General features: G+C 42.6%; 1 protein-coding gene across 6 annotated transcripts in view; it reads left to right on the forward strand.

Moving 5' to 3' along the window:
* The first annotated feature begins 473 nt into the window (after window positions 1-473).
* The window catches only part of ANO4 (anoctamin 4), a 459956-nt gene continuing 442274 nt past the window's right edge, over window positions 474-18155 (forward strand). For all 6 annotated transcript variants that reach the window (XM_024127263.2, XM_024127265.2, XM_024127267.2 and 3 more), the window contains exons 1-2: window positions 474-570; window positions 13127-13210. In XM_024127263.2, the coding sequence (XP_023983031.1) occupies window positions 549-570; window positions 13127-13210 (106 nt within the window). In that variant the 5' untranslated portion in view covers window positions 474-548. The remainder of the gene's footprint in view (window positions 571-13126; window positions 13211-18155) is intronic.

Below are 18155 nucleotides of genomic sequence, written 5' to 3' on the forward strand. Positions count from 1 at the left end.
GCACTCTCTCCAGGGGAACTTCCCTAGCAAGGGAGCTGAAGGCTCGAGGTCCCGGAAGCCGTGGCGCGCTCGGGACTTCCCGATCCCGCGTCTGCCCGCGTCACCCCTGTCGCCCCCACCCCGAGGGCCACCCGGCTTGGCGTGGACTCAGCCGGGGTCCCGCCCGCCGCCGGCCGGCTGGGGCCGCAGCAGCCTCGCGCTTCCGCCCGGTCCCTCCCACCGCCTGTTTCGCCCCTCCTCTCTCCGGGTCGCGCGTCCTCCGGCGCAGGATCAATCCCCGCCGGGACCCGGAGCGCCGCGGCCCGTTTGCGCCCTCGCTCCCCACGCCCTGGCAGCCGAGACCCGGCCCCGGGTGTCTGCGCGCCGCCGGCACCTCTCCGGGGCGGCCGCGGCGGGCTGATTGGGCGCGCTCGGGAGCTGCGCGGCTGTGCGCCGCGGGAGCCGAGCGCATGCCTTCGCGGGGCGGGACGCCCGCCGTCCAGGGGCGCCACGCGCAGGCGGCCGCTGTCGCCGACGCCCTGGCCAGCCTGGGCAGGACGCGGGCCAGGATGGCCTCCCTCACGGCATACGGTAACGGCGGGCGGTCGCGGGCTCTCGGGGCTCCTGGGGCGGGCAGGACCCGGGAGCCGTCTGATCACCGCGGGAAACTTCGGGGTTCCCGGGAGGGTCTGGAAGGGAGGGAGCCGGCTTCAGCGCGCGCTGGCCTGCGGCGGGGTGACCGGTGCTCTGTGCAGTTGGAGGCTGCCTGGAACCTGGGAAGGGGGGGTTTGTAGAAAGAGTCGGTGGAGTAAAAACGCCTAAAATTTAGGTGTTTTCGAGCTTCGGCACTCCAGTAAAATTCCGTTCGCTTCAGACCACCGAGGGGAAGGTATACGGGTGTTGAGTCCTTTTCTAGCGGTGTGAGGCTTGGAGTTAGATCTGCGTTCAGTCCTTGCTTATCTTGTCCCTGACTGACCTTGGGCAAGTTATTTAAACTTTTCTGTTCTTGCATATCTCCATCTGTAAATTAGAGATGAGAACATCTCTCTGACAGATGCTGTGGGGTTAAATTATATGCACCAAAATATGTTTTTAATACAAAAATAATCAGCTTGGAAATAAAAGTTGCATGGAAATAGAAGACATTCCTTTCCCCCCTTTTTTGTTAAAGAAATATATTTTTAAATCATTATTTTAAAGGCATTGTACAGTTCTGAGGGAAAATGAAATCACAGTGTGAAGGTTTCAGACTCAGCTAGAAATCCCAGACACTTGGGAAGCCAACAAGCCTTTTTTTATCAACATTTCTGCTTGCGTGGAAAAAGCAATTCTCTTTAGTCCTTTATCAGAGATGCTGCCCAGACTGGGTTATAGGAGGCGGAAACTCAAGTAGACCTCCCTCCCTTAACCCTGGCTTGCAAGCAGTTGCTGTGATAACATCTAGTTTTGGCGTTTTAAACGCGGAGGTACTGAGCAATTGTTGGGGAATGTTCTGCGGGGACATCTCTGAGCCAGGGCTTGGTGGGAGGGAAATTGCTGCCCTTTGGCATGGAGGCTTCATTCTCCAGACCAGTGATGTCCCCTGCTCATTTTCCCAAGGTTAAAGGGGTCAGTCTCTTTTTCTTGGGATTTAAAATGTGTAAAATGATCACTCAGGTGGCTCTGAGGGTTTGCAGTTGATGCTTGGGAACCTAACAAATTGTGAGCAGATTACAGATTGCATACTAGTGGCCTATTTTTTTTTTTTTTTTTAACTCGGGGCATTTTCTGCTGGGATTTGGGTTGTTCTTGCCCCTGCTGCACATTTAACACATAACGTTGTAATTCTTGGGTTACCATTTGGGGATAATTCAACATTCTGACAGTTTTTTAGTCATATTCATTGGCAGAAACCTATTTTTACACCTTTTTCTATCAGAGGGATCTAACTTCTGGTTTTTACATGATGTTAGATTTCACATGCCATCCTGTGGATACTGTCAGTAAGAGGTTTACATAATAATCAGTTCCATAAATTTCTAGACGCTTTAAAAGCTTAATTGGGCACCCACGTGGAGAAAATGAAGTCAGAAGAAGTGAATTGTTTTTGAAAAACAAGTGTATTTCAGTAATTAAAGGAAAAAAGGTGGCAGATCATTTTTTTGGCAACTAAGAATTACGTGGGTTTCTCTTTAGAACCTTAAAGGGAACTGAGACAGATTTAAGTAAACATCTCAATTAGAATTTGTGCTATTTTAAATATATTTTTGACACGCTCTTCTCCCTCCCCCATCCCTAAAGTGGTGAATACACTTGGCCGCTAAGTGCACATTAGTTTCTTGGTCTGTAGCGATGTGACCCAAGACACGACAAGGTAAATTAGTCCATCAGGGTTTTCAACCTGGTGAAAACAAAACCAAGCACATTCAATATATTCCTCATCCACTGGATGCTGAGATTATTTTCTGATGAGAGTTTGGTCCAGCTGTGGAACCTTCATCTCTCTGAAAATCGAACTGCTTTAAAAAAAGTCCCCTTTCAATTCTGTTGGATTTGGGTTTAGATATCATGATGGGGGATGATCTAAGTTTCTTGCCTGGAATTTATAGAGGGTTCAATTTTTATATTCATTTGACTGATTTAATAAATGCCTTAGTCCTGTCTTTAGCACAGGGGCTGCCAAGAGAATGAACAGTTACAGTGTAGACCGTGTGTTTTAGGTTCCTAAGAAGAGAGAGAAATTTGGCTTATGTATGCATTTCATTAGCAGCAGCCTCCAGTTAAACCTCATTAGCTTCCCATCCAAATATGCATTTTTTGATCCTATGTTGGAACTTGTTTTTTCTGTATTTTGGCATGAAGTTTTACTTTCGGGCAACCATCTAGACATGTATCCTCTAGGAATGTGGAATGAGATTAGGATAATCGATAACTGTGATATGTCCTCTAATAAATATATGTTCAATGGATGATGCACTTTTCAAAAATTCTGGATTTTAAATGTCTCAGCCTTTCGTACTCACCATTCATCTTTCTTTCCTTGTCCTTTACATGGTTTAGGTTCTTAAACGCTTTTAGCTCATTATGTAACCAAGTGCATGAGACCAAGGAGGGTGACAAGAGAGAAGGGACCGGACTTGATTCATTCTTGGCCATGCAAAAGAAGGCACAGGGGGCCGTGTCCCAGGCTGCGCCAGGAAGGGACTTGTGGTTGGACCTGCCAGCCTGGCATCGAGCTGGCAGCGTGGGCTCTGAGGAGCTTATGGAGCACAGTGGGGGCTCTTTCAGATAAGGAAATCCTCTCTGAGGAGATATTTGAAGGAAGGGCTAAATGAAGGAAAGGAACAAGCCATGTCATTATGAGGGGAAAGTGCATTCCTGGCAAAGGGAACAGTAAGTGCAAAGGCCCTGGAGCAGGAATGAGCTTGTCATGTTTAAGGCTAGCTGGAAGGTCAGTGTGGTGAGAGCAGAGAGAGCAAGTAGAAGACGAAGGAAATGCAGTCAGAGCCAGTTTTGTTGTTATAACTATTCTCCCCTCATTTCCCTCCTGCCTCTTAAAAGGCTTCTTTGTGGACTCCTGCATCTGTTTATGTTGGTGTTTGCCTGGGTTTTGTCATTGGCTTTATAATCTCACTCTCAATCATTTGGATGACACTGATTAGACATCTACTAAATGAGAGACAATGGCCCTGAGGGCAGAGTCAGTCTCTTAGCAGGAGGCCTGTAAACTGGGGTGACAAAGTTGTAAGCAGAAGTGTGGGCTATGCTGGGACACAAACAATAACAGCACTTTATGCGATTTAGCTCATTTAAATCTCACAACCATCTTTTTTTTTTAAATTTATTTTACTTATTTTTGGCTGCATTGGGTCTTCGTTGCTGTGCATGGGCTTTCTCTAGTTGCGGCGAGCGGGGGCTACTCTTCGTTGCGGTGCGCGGGCTTCTCATTATGGTGGCTTCTCTTGTTGCAGAGCACGGGCTCTAGGCATGTGGGCTTTAGTAGTTGTGGCACGCAGGCTCAGTAGTTGTGGCTTGTGGGCTCTAGAGCACAGGCTCAGTAGTTGTGGCGCACGGGCTTAGTTGCTCTGCGGCATGTAGGATCTTCCTGGGCCAGGGCCCGAGCCCACGTCCCCTGCACTGGCAGGCAGATTCTCAACCACTGCACCACCAGGGAAGCCCCTCGCAACCATCTTTAAGAAACTAGTCCAATGTTAGCCCTGTATTCACTTGAAGAGCTTGAGGCCCAGAGAGGTTGAAGAATTTACTTAGTCTCACCTAATGAGTGGGGGGCCTGAAGGCAGGCTGGAGAGTTTGGCTGAAGAGCCTGGGGCTAGGGGCAGTTAGGAAGAGGAGAAAATGTGCTCATTCATGCAGACATTCACCACGTATGGGCAGCTGGGTGGGTAATTCCAGGGAGAAGGCATGGCTTGAGCAAAGGCTAAAGGGCAGTGGATGACTAGAAGTTCAGGACTTCTGCCTGGAAGGGGGTATAGGAGAGGGGTGTAATGAGAGCCAAGCATAACCATGCAACACAGAATGGAGTGAAGCAAAGAGATGAGAGCCTAGGACATAACTTCCTCACCTGTCATTTTGTCTTTATTCGGGTGACTCCCGAATAAATAGAAATCACCAACTCAGAACTTCTTTCTTGTATGTGCTATGCTTGTCTACCCAGCTGTCTGCTAGACTTCTTTACCTGTATACTCCTCTGGCATTGCAAACTCATTGTGTCCAAAACAGAATTCCTCTCCCATACCTGTGTCCTATAGAATCACTCCAGCTACTGAGCTCCAGCTACTGGACCATGGAGTACCAGAATAAATGAGATCTCGCTCTTTCTCTCAGGATAGCACAGTCAGCTGGAGGAAATAGGCTCCTAAAGAGATTTATAATGCAGTGCTGTGGGAGAGGGGATGGGGAGAGTGAGGGATAGGTCAGGAAGAGTTACCGGGAGGAGACGATGTTAAAAGGCCAATTGGGAGAAGAAGGACATTCCAGGGAGGGGCAACAGCATGAACAAAGATGAAGGGGATAGATGGCAGGGGGCATAAAGGCAGCTGCCAGCAGCATGGTGTTGGTGGAGCATGACATCCAGGACAGGAGACATTGGCAGGGGCCAGCATGCTCTATGCAGTCCCCTAGACTAGAATCCTGGGAGTCATCTTTGAGTCCTCCCTTACCAGAATATACTAACAGTGACCTTGGGCAAACCAATTCACCTCCTGCGCCTCAATTTTCTTATCTGTAAAATGGGGTCACTCTGAGGTTTAAATGCAACTGTGCTTGTAAGAGCATATGAGTGACACAGAGTGAGTACTCAGTAAGCATAGCTATTATTACTGTCAACTGCCTCTCCCAGCCCATATACTCTCAACTACCAAGTCCCATTGATTCTTCTTCCTTAAAGTCTTTCTACTTGATTTTCTCCTCTCCCTGCCCCCTCCTCTTATGCTGGTCAAGGCCACCGTCACTGCCAGTTTTGACTGCGGTAGCAGCCTCCCAGCTGTCTCTCTGCCTCTTTCCCCACCTCTCTGATCCCAGTTGCAAATCTGATCCTGTTATTCCTCTGCTTAAAACTCTCCAAGGGCTCCCCTCTGCTTTCAGGTCAAAGTCTAACCTCCCTAGGTTGGCAAACAAGGCCCTTCAGAAGCTGACCATCCTTCTTTCCTGCTGCCCTGGGCCCCAGCATCCCACCTTTTAGGGAGGGAGGTGGCTGGGCGTGGCTGATTGCACCTGGTTTCCTCAGGTGTCTGAACCTTGGCCCATGCTCTGAAACACAGCCCCTTCCTCCTTTATGAGGCTCACTCCCCCTCTCCTTTGACCTCCCCATCCTACTGGGTTCCTCTCTTGGAACCTTTCAGGGTACTCCACTCCCCAACAGCTTTTCATTTGTACTGTAATGAGGACTCCTCTCTGTGGGTTGTAAAATCCCAAAGGCCAAGGACTACATCTTTATATTCCTGGTGCTTAGCCCAACACCTGGCATATACTGGGTGAGCAATCCTTGGCTGGCTGATCGACTGAAGGACTGAATGGACTCTAGCAAGGGGTAGTATACCACACACACATTTTTAAAACTTCATTTTCCTATTGCAAATAAGCAATAGAACTTTTACCCTTCAGAAAATAAGAATGAACAAAAGAGCAAAAGTGTCCACACTACGTGGTGAAATCAGATGTATGCTAACGGGCTGGAAGTCATGCTTTAGCTGCAAAATAAACCCAAGGAGCTGTTTGAGGACTTCTCTTGTTTTTGCCCTCTGCCACCTGGCATGCTTGTCATTATGCAATCCAGACACTCATGGTCAACACTGATTTAGGATCCTTTTTGATTAAGAAGCTGCAGCAAAGCCTACACAGATTAGTTTTTGACCTTCAGCCCTTCACACTTTAAAAGTTTCTTTCTGGGGAAAAATTAAAATTTTATTTTGATCCTGTGAAGGAGCACTTTAATCTTTTCCTTTAAAACATGATGTTCTTTGTAATAGGCATGTGGATTTTTCTATTAGAACTTAGTCCTAGACAAACAGTCCGTAGCTACCAAGGAAGTTTCTAGAACAAACAATTCAACATATGTTTTGTGAGTGCTTACTATGTGTCAGGTACTGTTGTGGGTTCTGGAAGTAAAAACAAAATTAAAAACTGTTCTCATGCATCTTACATTGTAATGATGAGGCATGGATCTTTACCTTCCGGAAAAAATGAACAAGAATGTGGGATTTTCAACACTGAATCAAATAGGTACAAGGAGGGAAGAAAGGAAAGGAAAGGCTTTTCTCTAATTAGGGTTCCTGCAAGGTCTTTTTGCCACTGTGCCTGCAAGAGTGGAATCAAAGGGAAGCTGAGATAATGAGTATCAGGCCCAGTGTTTAAAATGCAGGAATGGTGACTATAGTATTTGAAAGCTTAGTAGAGTCTTTGGCAAACATTTACTGTGCTTTTTGTGCATTAGGCAGAGCTAGGCACTGTGGACAGAAGGTGAATAAGGGATGGCCTTGCCCTCCAGGGGTTTGGGTCTAGCTCAGGTCCAGTGGGAGATGCAGAGGAGGGAACAACTCCTAGTACTATCTCAGCTGGTCCCTGCCCTGCTTGTCTCCTAATGTTGCTGCAGAGTTACATGAAAGAGCAAAGGTGAAAATGTTATGAAAACCTAGAAAGTCCTAGAGCAATGTAGTACACAGCACTCTGGTGTGTTTATTGTCATTACTGTAGGGAAAGCTCTGTGAGTGAAGCACACTCTCTACACTTTGATTAATTCATCAACACCTTAGGGGAGACCTTCCAAGGCACCAGTTCCTACCTGGTACCAGCCTGCATCTACTGTATGTGCTAGGCACTCAATGTTTTTTAAATGAATGAATTTCAGTCACAATGTAAAGGAGGAATTTGAGGCCCAGGGAACTTAGGTGATGAGATACAGGCTACACAGCTAGGAGGAAAGGGTTGGACTTGAATATTAACTTTTCTGTAAGCCTATAAAATACACGGCCGACATAGAATAAATCACACCAATATTTCTGAGGGACATACATATGCACACACATACACACACACACACACACACACACACACACATCCCACACTATTTTGTTTTCTTACCAGTGGATTCTCTAGAGCCTTTTATAAACAATTTTAAGTGATTTACAAAAAGACAAAAAAAAACCCAACCAGATGTGGTAAACAGTTGTAGCTCACTCTGCACAATAAATATGTATTCTGTAAATTACATGGTATTTCCAGTACACTTGTGTAAGGTAGTAATTAAAGGAATCATATGGTGAATTTTTTTGTAAAGTCAATAGTTATGCATCATTTGTCTGTTTGGTAATTCTTGAGTTTCATCTGTCCATATGTATAAGCAGACTTCTAATATGTTTTTAAGGGTTTAATGAAAACATTTTTTTTTCCTTTTTTAATTTGTCCTTCCTTTCTTGACGGTGAGATGCTTTCCCAGGCTTTGTGGATTGTGGATTCCAGGGGAGGATTTTACCAGGACCTGGAGATCCTAGACCAGTAGCATTGCCACCACCTGGGAGTTTATTAGAAATGCAACTGTCAGTTATAGCTCAATAAAATGGAAAAAAATGCAGAATTCCAGGCCCACCCCAGAGATAGTAAATCAAGCTGTTTCTTCACTTTAACAAGATACCCAAGTGATTTGCAGTCTCAAATTTTCCATATTTTTACAAACATTTCTTGCTCAACCAATCAGTTACTGTGTTAAAATCTCCCCCTCTGATGATGGATTTGTCAGTTTCTCCTTGTAGCTCTATTAATTTTTGCTTCATATATTTTGAGGTTATTTTATCTCAAATAACTCAGATGTAGCATTTTTTAATATCTTCTTAAAGAATCAGACCTGAACCTTTTATCATTATTTATTGACTGTCTTTATCCTTAATAATTGCTTTTTGTCTTAAAGCCTTTTTCATCTAAAACTAACATAGCTACTCTGGCTTTATTTTGATTAATACTTGCTGTATCTTTTTATATCTTTTACTTTCAACATTTCTGTGTCCTTATGTTTTAAGTGTTCCTCTTATAAATAGCATTTAGTTGATTTTCTTTTTGCTTTCCAAATCCATCTCACAATCTCTTAAATAACAAATTTAGACCATTTATATGTATTGTTATTACTAGTGTAATTGAACTTAATTCTTCCATTTTACTTCGGATTTTCTCTTTGTCTTGTTTTTTTCCTACGCTTTAATTCTCATTTATTTCTCTTATCTAAGTAGAATTTTTTTGTTAAATTTCTTCTCCCGTTCTTCCCCACGATCTGTCTCCCACCCCCTCCAGCACAGCAAACTGGTTTGGAAATATAGTTTATTTCTGTTATTTTAATAATTACCCTTCTACTTGTGGTTAAATCTTACCTAACAAATTCTACACATATTCATTACATTTTGTTTCCCTAACTCTAAATTTAATATGTTAACCTCTCCCCTGAATAATACTTTGATTTTGAGCACCCAGCTCCTGGCTTTGTATACTATGATTATTTTGCATTTTAGTTATATTTCTTTTAAAAAAATTTCCCAAATTAAATATTATAATTATCATTTTATATTGACAATTTTTGTTTAGTTTTGCCTACATATCTACCAGAATTCTGCATTCAGTGGAAAAATGAAAATAGGCATGGTACCTGCTTTTTTGCTGTGATTAAGATGAAACGTAGGTTGAATGTTGAGATAGGCCTGATTTTATTTGGTTATAAGATCATACTGTTTATAAGTATACCCAAAATAATTTGAGACAAAGAAAATTGGTTAATTTTGTCACATGTTTCTGTTAAGTGGGCCTCTGAAAACAGAATCCCCGAGATGGTGTCTATCTCATTACCTGCAGAACCTCATCAAATAAATGACTGTCAAAGATGTAGCACCAGATACAACAGGAATACACCTAACACAGCTTATGATGTTAATCTGTCCTCCTCTGTCTTTGCCTTTGTTCTCAAATATTGGTCTGGTGTAAGACGAACCTAGGTTTTAATTCCAGCTTTGTGACTTCCCTGAAGTGTGACTCTGGGCAAGTTCCCTGATTTTGTGAGCCTCTAGTTCCTCATCTGGATAGTGGGATAATTACACCTACCTTAAAAGAGTTGTTTTGGAGCACAAATGAAATAATGCATGTTTAGCATAGTGCCTGGCAAGGAGTAAGTACTCGATGACTATTGTCGTATGACTCCACCACCATCTCATTTTCTTAGATATTTTTTGCAGAATTTGCATTCCTAATTTGCCCTACTGTGATTTCTGCCCCCTTTGCTTCTTTAAAAAAGCTATTGTACATACAGACAGGTGGGCAAGACAAATTTATAATTTAACAAATAGTTATAAAATGAATACTGTGTTACCACCACCTAGGTCAAGAATAGAACATTCCCAGCACCACAGAACCCACCCCCAGTCCCTGTACTTTTTCACAATTTCAAACTGCTTTCTTCCTCACCAAATGGAATCACCATGCTGACTTTTGTGCTAATTATTTTGTTACTTTTCTTTACTGTTTTACCATTTATATATATGCATCTATAAACAATACAATTTAGTTTTGTTGTTGAAATTTTCATAAATATAATCATATATCATTTGGGTGTTGCTTCTTTCATTAAACATTATGTTTATGAGATCCATTGATAGTATTTTGTGTAGCTTTGCTTCATTCTTTTCCTTTGCTATACGGTATTCCATTTTATGGGTATCTTTGTTCTTTTTAAGTATAAAATAAAAATAATAGCTAACACTAATTGGACACTTTCTATGTACTACTTTATAAAGTAAGTGACTTTATTACTTGCATTGTACATACAAGGAAACAGAGCCCCGCAGAGATAAAGTATTGTGCCCAAAGGTTGGAACCAGGTATCTAATCTGGATACTGACTCCAGAACCCACAAAGTTTATTAACCTCATTCATAGTCTCAAGGTTTTCCACTAGGTACCTGATTTTGTTTTTTTAACTACAGTTGGTTCCTAAAAGATTAAATGGATAGTCAAGCCCTCCCACAAAAATCTAACATTTTTGTTTTAATTCTTATATAGGAAAACACCTTCCTTTACAGAGTCACTTTGTACCAAAACTGCCACAGGTCTTTGTACTTCTGCTCTTTGAGTCTTTTCAAAATATTGCCACCCAAACTATGCCCTAGTTTTACCATTCAGATTCAAGTCAAATTTCAGTAGTTTTTCCTGTTCAAATGTATGCACAGCCTCTTCCCAAACATTCATTCCTAATTCAAGCATTCTGCTTCTTTATTGATTACTGATTTGTCAACGTGCTTTTCTTCTTCATTCCTTTTCTCTCCATTCAGAGACATTTCTGTGGCTCTTGAATCTCTCCCTTCACCCTCCTCCCCCCTTCGATGCCATTGACATTGTCCCTGGGAGGTCTCCTACCTTCCAAAATCTTTTAAGGACAGATCATTAGTGAAGGGTTTAAAAAAAAATCAGGAATGACAAGTTTAGAGAAGTTAGCTTGATATGTTTTAGGTCTGGGTTTTGTTGAGTCAGCTGATTCCACAAATATATACGGAATGACTTGCTAACATTTTGTGTAGCTGACTTATTTTTATTAGCCATGCCTCATCCTCTTCCACCTCCCAACCCCTAGCCCAGAAAAAGTGAGATAAGCATTATTGTCACCATTTTCAGATGGAAAGACCAATACTAAAGGAAGTCAACAGCTTGACCAAGTTCAAGGAGTTCACGTGCAGCAAAGCTGGGGCTTCAAACCCTAGATGTGCTGACTCCAAGCCCAGTACTCCTTCTTGTTGATCACGGCAACCTCTACTGAAGTTATAACTAATAGGAAGGGGAAATGGTCATTTGATATCCTTTCTTTCATTTCATGCATTCCTTTGTTCTTTCAACCAACGAACTGATATTGAGGATTCACCTTATGCCAGGCAAAGCACTAAGCTCTGGAGATAACAAACTGAAAAACGTGTGGACCTGCTCTTGACAAGCACATGGTTTGGGATACCCATAAAACGAGTGCAATCTTGCATGTGCAGTGCTGTTGGAGGTGTGTCTACTGTTCCCAGAAGCCCCCTAGAGCGGGGGGATGGTCTGGGACTATTTCTTAGAGCAGAAGTTGGCGACATGCACTTGCTCGAATTAATTTTCCCCACAATAAAAATAGTCTTAATATATTTTTTTACCTCCCTGTTTGTGGACCTACAGTGGCCTTGATGTGGCCTCTAAGGGCCCCCACTACTTCCCCGCCCTCTGGCTCACTACCTGCTTTTGTCAATACTTTCCAGCCGCTTTCAAACCACAAGCATATCCGGACACCCCGGCGGATGATTCCCATTTCCTGCCCTCTCTGTCCAGGTACCTGCTGTTCTTTCCTCCTAGAACGTTCATCTGCAAAGCCATCTTCTCTAAAAATCCGCATTGCTCTCTCATTAAAATATGACTCAGTACGTTTCTAGAAACCCTTTCTCTTTGACTACATTTGACATTCTTAATTATTTCTTTCCCTCAGACTTCTAATTTTCATCATTATAGATCAGAGTTTCAAAGTTTTCCTAGTATCACATAACATGTAATATTCAAATATTTCCTTCAGGTCAGTTTCGCAACCATTCTTATAGTAACTCTGTGTAAACTGTAGCGTTTTATATTAGACAATATGTATTTATTTTGATATTTTAAATCACGTAGGCCCTGCCTTCTTCATAAACAATTTGAAGCAGTTCTGATCTCGATTTGAGCTCTGTTCTGCCACATGCTGTCGTGTGACCTCGGGCAAGGTGCTCGGCTGCCTGGAGCCTCAGCTTTTCCATCAGAGACGTGGGGTGACGCTCGCCCTATTTCACACCGTGCATGAGACGATGTGGCTGAAAATGCTAAGGTGCCGTGTGAATGGGAGGTTTTGGTGTCTTTGCCCCTCTGTCGGGAACACGGTCTGCTCACGGTAGTGAGGACTGCAGTGCAGCTGGCTGCACTCGAGCCTTGCAGGGAATTGCACCTGCTTCTCTGTCTCCACAGCCGCTCCTCCCGTGGTTTGGCCACCACCATCTTTCATCAGAATGACTGCAGTGGCCTCATAAAGGAGTCTTTCTGCCTCTCCTTTCATCCTCCTCCTGACTGTTCTCCTTGCTGCCTCAAAGTGATCTTTCTGAAATGAAAATGGAATCCTGCTCTCTTGGCAACATCCAAACTTGTTAACGTGGTTTATAAGACCCCTCATAGTCCAGCGGCTGTGCACCTCTCTTGTACTGTGTTCAGCTGCTAACTCATGAAGCAGAGGATTCCGAGTCTCCAGACAAGATGATAGCACTCTGCCTGGATCCTTCCCCTCAACTCGTCCCCCTTTTGCCTAGTTCACTTCCCCAGGAAGCCTTACCTGATACCCTCTAGTCTGGGTCAGGTGTTTTCTCACCTTCCCCTGCAACCCTCCCCCAGCACCCTCCCCCCATTATAATAAAGTGACACCAAACTGAAATTGCCTGTGTGACAGTCTGGGTTGTTTGTTGAAATGTTCCAAGTGCCTGGCACCTAGCATTCCCTAAATGTCAATGAATGAACCAATGAATAAGTATGAGATACTCAGACACAGACAGCTGGTTTATTTACCAGCAGTCATATATTTACTTTGTGGTCATGGTGTTTACCAGGATGTAATTAACCTTCTCCTCTTTTGTTTTCTTAAACAGACAAAGATATAAGCAGTGGGAGTTATAACCTTTCCTCCGCAACGACCGGCAGCTACTACAGTTGTGTCAGCCAGATCACCATAGGTGAGCAACTGTGCCCGTTTTTAATGAAAACTATTATTGCCTATAAAGGTTGGGGGTGCAGGACTATGGAAGGAGTGAGTAGAAAGGGTAAGCGCATCAAATTTATTTTCAGAATCAGGGCAAATACTTGTGGACTCACCTTGTTGGGGTGCCCTCTTGTGGATCCTTATTGCTTTTGCATAGAAATGGATGGAGGAAATGTGATCCAGAGAGATTAACAAAACAAAACAAAACAAAACACAGGTTTCCCAACTTTTCTTCATTTGCTTTCTCTTTCATTTGTGTACCACCTATATTATTATGTACTTAATATTAAAACTGACTCTTTAAGATTTATTTTCATTTATTTTAAAAAGAAAATTTATATCACAACTGCAAATAGAAAATGTACATTTCCCATAAGTTAATGCATACATGCATAAAATAAGAAATCAGTGTTACTGAATGCTAGCTATGCTTTGGGGGATTCTGTGTGTGCCAGCTGTCCTGTCCCCTGACTTCACAGAAATAAAATTCCATGTCATAGCACATGGTCTTCTCAGAAACTTGAAGTCTGCAGTTTGGGGCGTGTGGTTCTCTATCCGTTCCCCCCTGGATGAGGGACCTCCCTATGGAGACGGTAGGATCCTGGCAGAATATACTGTGTTCACCTAGCACTCTCCCAGCCGCCTTCCTGCTCACCCTTAAACATGCTTTATTTTGGTCAAAAAGGGAAGAGTGACCATGATTATTTTTCTGTCTGCTGAATCTTTCCTCCCCTTTCCACTTCCTTTCAAACTTTTCTTGATTTAAGAATCTTGGCTACGACTTAGAAACAAAAGAATAATGGTGATACTTGCAGCTAACATTTATTTTGCACTTATCATTTGTCAGCTGCTCTTGGCCCTTGACATACATTATTTTACTTAATTGGGACTGTATGAGGAAGGTACTGTCATTTCCCCATCTTACAGATGAGGAAACTTGCTGTTTGCCTCACAGCCAGAAATGGATGTGCCTAGGATTCCAATCCAGGTCTGTCTGACACAAGCTCATGCTTTGAAACACAGTGTCATGGTTTCTCAGACTCCAGCAATGTGTACCCCTGTAAAAAGAAGTAATAATTATGAGCCTCTAAAATGGATTTAAATTATTATTATTATTAATTTTTTTTTTTTTTTGTGGTATGCGGGCCTCCCTCCGTTGCGGCCTCTCCCGTTGCGGAGCACAGGCTCCGGACGCGCAGGCTCAGTGGCCATGGCCCACGGGCCCAGCCGCTCCGCGGCATGTGGGATCCTCCCAGACCGGGGCGCGAACCCGGTTCCCCTGCATTGGCAGGCGGACGCGCAACCACTGCGCCACCAGGGAAGCCCAAATTATTTTTATTATAAGGATACCTAAGTATGTTCCAACATAAAATGTAACTATAGACACATTATTTTCCAAATAGCCATAAAAATCAAATCAAATTTATAAATGAAATTTAAAACACTGAAAAGAAAAACAACCACAAATTCACCGCATTAATTTAAGATGATGGGCATTGTTATTTGGCTGAAATGCAGTCACTGCTTGTAATGCAACGTGGTCCTGGCTGCAGCAGTGAAGGTTCCTTGCACTGAACTCAGTATTTACAGTATTTATGGTAACTCTGCTGTGCCACCACCTCTCTCTGTGTTCAACCCACTCTGAAATCTCTGTTAATGCTCACTCAGGTGAGATTATTGAATCTTTGTTTGGTATGGATGCACCTTGACATTCCCATCTCTCTCCTTTTCTCATTAAGTATATCAACTGGTGACAACTTGGTGGAAACAACAAAAGCAAACTCAGGCACTAAAATTAAGTGGCAAAATTTGGTCCATGGTATGCACATATTCATTTTTAAATGATTAAATTGACTTTTAAATGAAAAATGAAAACAACTTAAAAATCCCTGTGGAGAGTTCATGGACCCTGGTTTGAAAACACTAAATAACCTAAAATGACATTCCTAAAGACATTTGTTAAGTAGTGGGAGGTCGTTTAGAGTTCAGAGTAGGAGGGTGACAGGATGAATGCATGTATGAAAGGTTATTCAGGTGGTGAACAGGATGGATTTCATGTGTGAGAATCTGGTGTTATGACAGAGTAAGTCGCTCTGACTGTGGTCTTGACATGAGACAGTAATGAACTTGGGAAGTGGGATAGAGAAGCAGGTCTGGAGGGAGAGGCATGGAAGAGCCAGGAGGACTAGTCATTGCCTGGATGTGCCTCAGACAGTGTGCCCTGAGACTCTGAGTCAGGTTAACAGGGAGTCTGAGCCGTTCATTGAAATACAGAGGTCAGGAAGAGGACTGCATGGCTTTAGGGTCCCAGTGTGTTGGGTTTGAGGTCCCGGTGAGACCCCCCATCTCAGAATGACCCACAGGAAGTTGGAAGTGTGGAGAGAATGGGCAGGAGATGAAGATATTGGCATTCTCTTCACAGACAGTTCAGCTGAATCTTTGGAAGAGGATGAGATTATAAGAGTGGGCATCAGTATATTGAGTATGTAGAGGGTCAAAGACCAGTCTTTGGGGGAAGCACAATTAGGATAGAAATAACGGCAGTGGTAGGAAAACCTAGCAAGTACATTTCTTGAAATGCCCAGAGAATTTCTAGAAGGGGAGACTGAGGAGGGTTAAAGTTAAAAGTCTGCCCTGGTGACATCCCATGTCAGTGGATGGTGGGAGGGTAGCCAGCTTACAGGGCTCTGAATAAGGAGTGATGAGCTGTGAGTAGAGACCTCTATTAAGACAGTTGTCAGTGAAAGTGGAGGGGTAAACAGTGAGGACCATATGGGAGCTTTCTGTGCCAAGTGCTGTTCTAGTTGTTTTTCCTGTATTTACTCATTTAATCCTCACAATACCGTGTGATAGATACTGTTATTTCCACCATTTTACAGATGAGGAAACTAAGTTCTTGAAAGGTTAAAAAGTAATAAAGAATACATGGGTAGTAAGAGCTGGGATTTGAGCCCAGGTAATCCGACTCCCATCGGATGTCACTCTTGTTAAATTGCTGTGGGCCTAGTACCATTCCCTGGTCTAGTCAGCTGTAGCCACCATGTCAGGATGTTTCAAATTTAATTTGTTCCACCAAAAGATATATTGAAGTTCTAACCCGTGGTACCTTTGACTGTGACCTTATTTGGAAATAGGGTCTTTACGGATGTAATTAAGTTAGGATGAGGTCATATTCACTCAGGGTGGGGTTTCTAATTCAATGTGACTCATGTCCTGCCTTGTAAGTAGAGGAGAAGAGACACAGATATATACATACAGGGAGAGCATCATGTGATGACAGAGGCAAAGGTTAGAGTGATATGTCTACAAGCCAAGGTACACCAAGGATTGCCAGCCACATCAGAAACCAGCAAAAAACAAGAGACAAAGAAGGACACTACATAATGATTAAGGGATCAATCCGAGAAGAAGATATAACAATTGTAAATATTTATGCACCCAACATAGGAGCACCTCAATACATAAGGCAAATGCTGACAGCCGGGGAAATCGACAGTAACACAATCATAGTAGGGGACTTTAACACCTCACTTTCACCAATGGACAGATCATCCAAAATGAAAATAAATGAGGAAACACAAGCTTTAAATGATACGTTAAACAAGATGGACTTCATTGATATTTATAGGCCATTCCATCCAAAGACAACAGAATACACTTTCTTCTCAAGTGCTCATGGAACATTCTCCAGGATAGATCATATCTTGGGTCACAATTCAAGCCTTGGTAAATTTAAGAAAATTGAAATCAATAAAACTAAAAGCTGGTTCTTTGAGAAGTTAAAATTGATAAACCATTAGCCAGACTCATCAAGAAAAAAAGGGAGAAGACTCAAATCAACAGAATTAGAAATGAAAAGGGACAAGTAACGACTGACACTGCAGAAATACAAAGGATCATGAGAGATTACTACAAGCAACTATATGCCAATAAAATGGACAACCTGGAAGAAATGGAAAAATTCTTAGAAAAGCACAACCTTCCGAGACTGAACCAGGGACAAGTAGAAAATATAAACAGACCATTCACAAGCACTGAAATTCAGACTGTGATTAAAAATCTTCCAACAAACAAAAGCCCAGGACCAGATGGCTTCACAGGTGAATTCTATCAAATATTTAGAGAAGATCTAACTCCTATCTTTCTCAAACTCTTCCAAAATATAGCAGAGAGAGGAACACTCCCAAACTCGTTCTATGAGGCCACCCTCACCCTGATAACCAAAACCAAAGATGCCACAAAGAAAGAAAACTACAGGCCAATATCTCTGATGAACATAGATGCAAAAATCCTCAACAAAATACTAGCAAACAGAATCTAACAGCACATTAAAAGGATCATACAACATGATCAAGTGGGGTTTATCCCAGGAATGCAAGGATTCTTCAATATACGCAAATCAATAAATGTGATACACCATATTAGCAAATTGAAGGAGAAAAACCATTTGATCCTCTCAATAGATGCAGAAAAAGCTTTTGACAAAATTCAACATCCATTTATTATAAAAACCCTCCAGAAAGTAGGCATAGAGGGAACTTACCTTAACATAAGAAAGGCCATATATGACAAACCCACAGCCAACATCGTTTTCAATGGTGAAAAACTGAAACCATTTCCACTAAGACCAGGAACAAGGCAAGGTTGTCCACTCTCACCACTATTATTCAACATAGTTTTGGAAGTTTTAGCCACAGCAATCAGAGAAGAAAAAGAAATAAAAGGAACACAAATTGGAAAAGAAGAATTAAAACTGTCACTGTTTGCAGATGACATGATACTATACATAGAGAATCCTAAAGATGCCACCAGAAAACTACTAGTGCTAATCAATGAATTTGGTAAAGTAACAGGATATAAAATTAATGCACAGAAATCTCTTCCATTCCTATACACTAATGATGAAAAATCTGAAAGAG

This window comes from Physeter macrocephalus, chromosome 6, assembly GCF_002837175.3.
Source record: "Physeter macrocephalus isolate SW-GA chromosome 6, ASM283717v5, whole genome shotgun sequence".
Classification (NCBI taxonomy): domain Eukaryota; kingdom Metazoa; phylum Chordata; class Mammalia; order Artiodactyla; family Physeteridae; genus Physeter; species Physeter macrocephalus.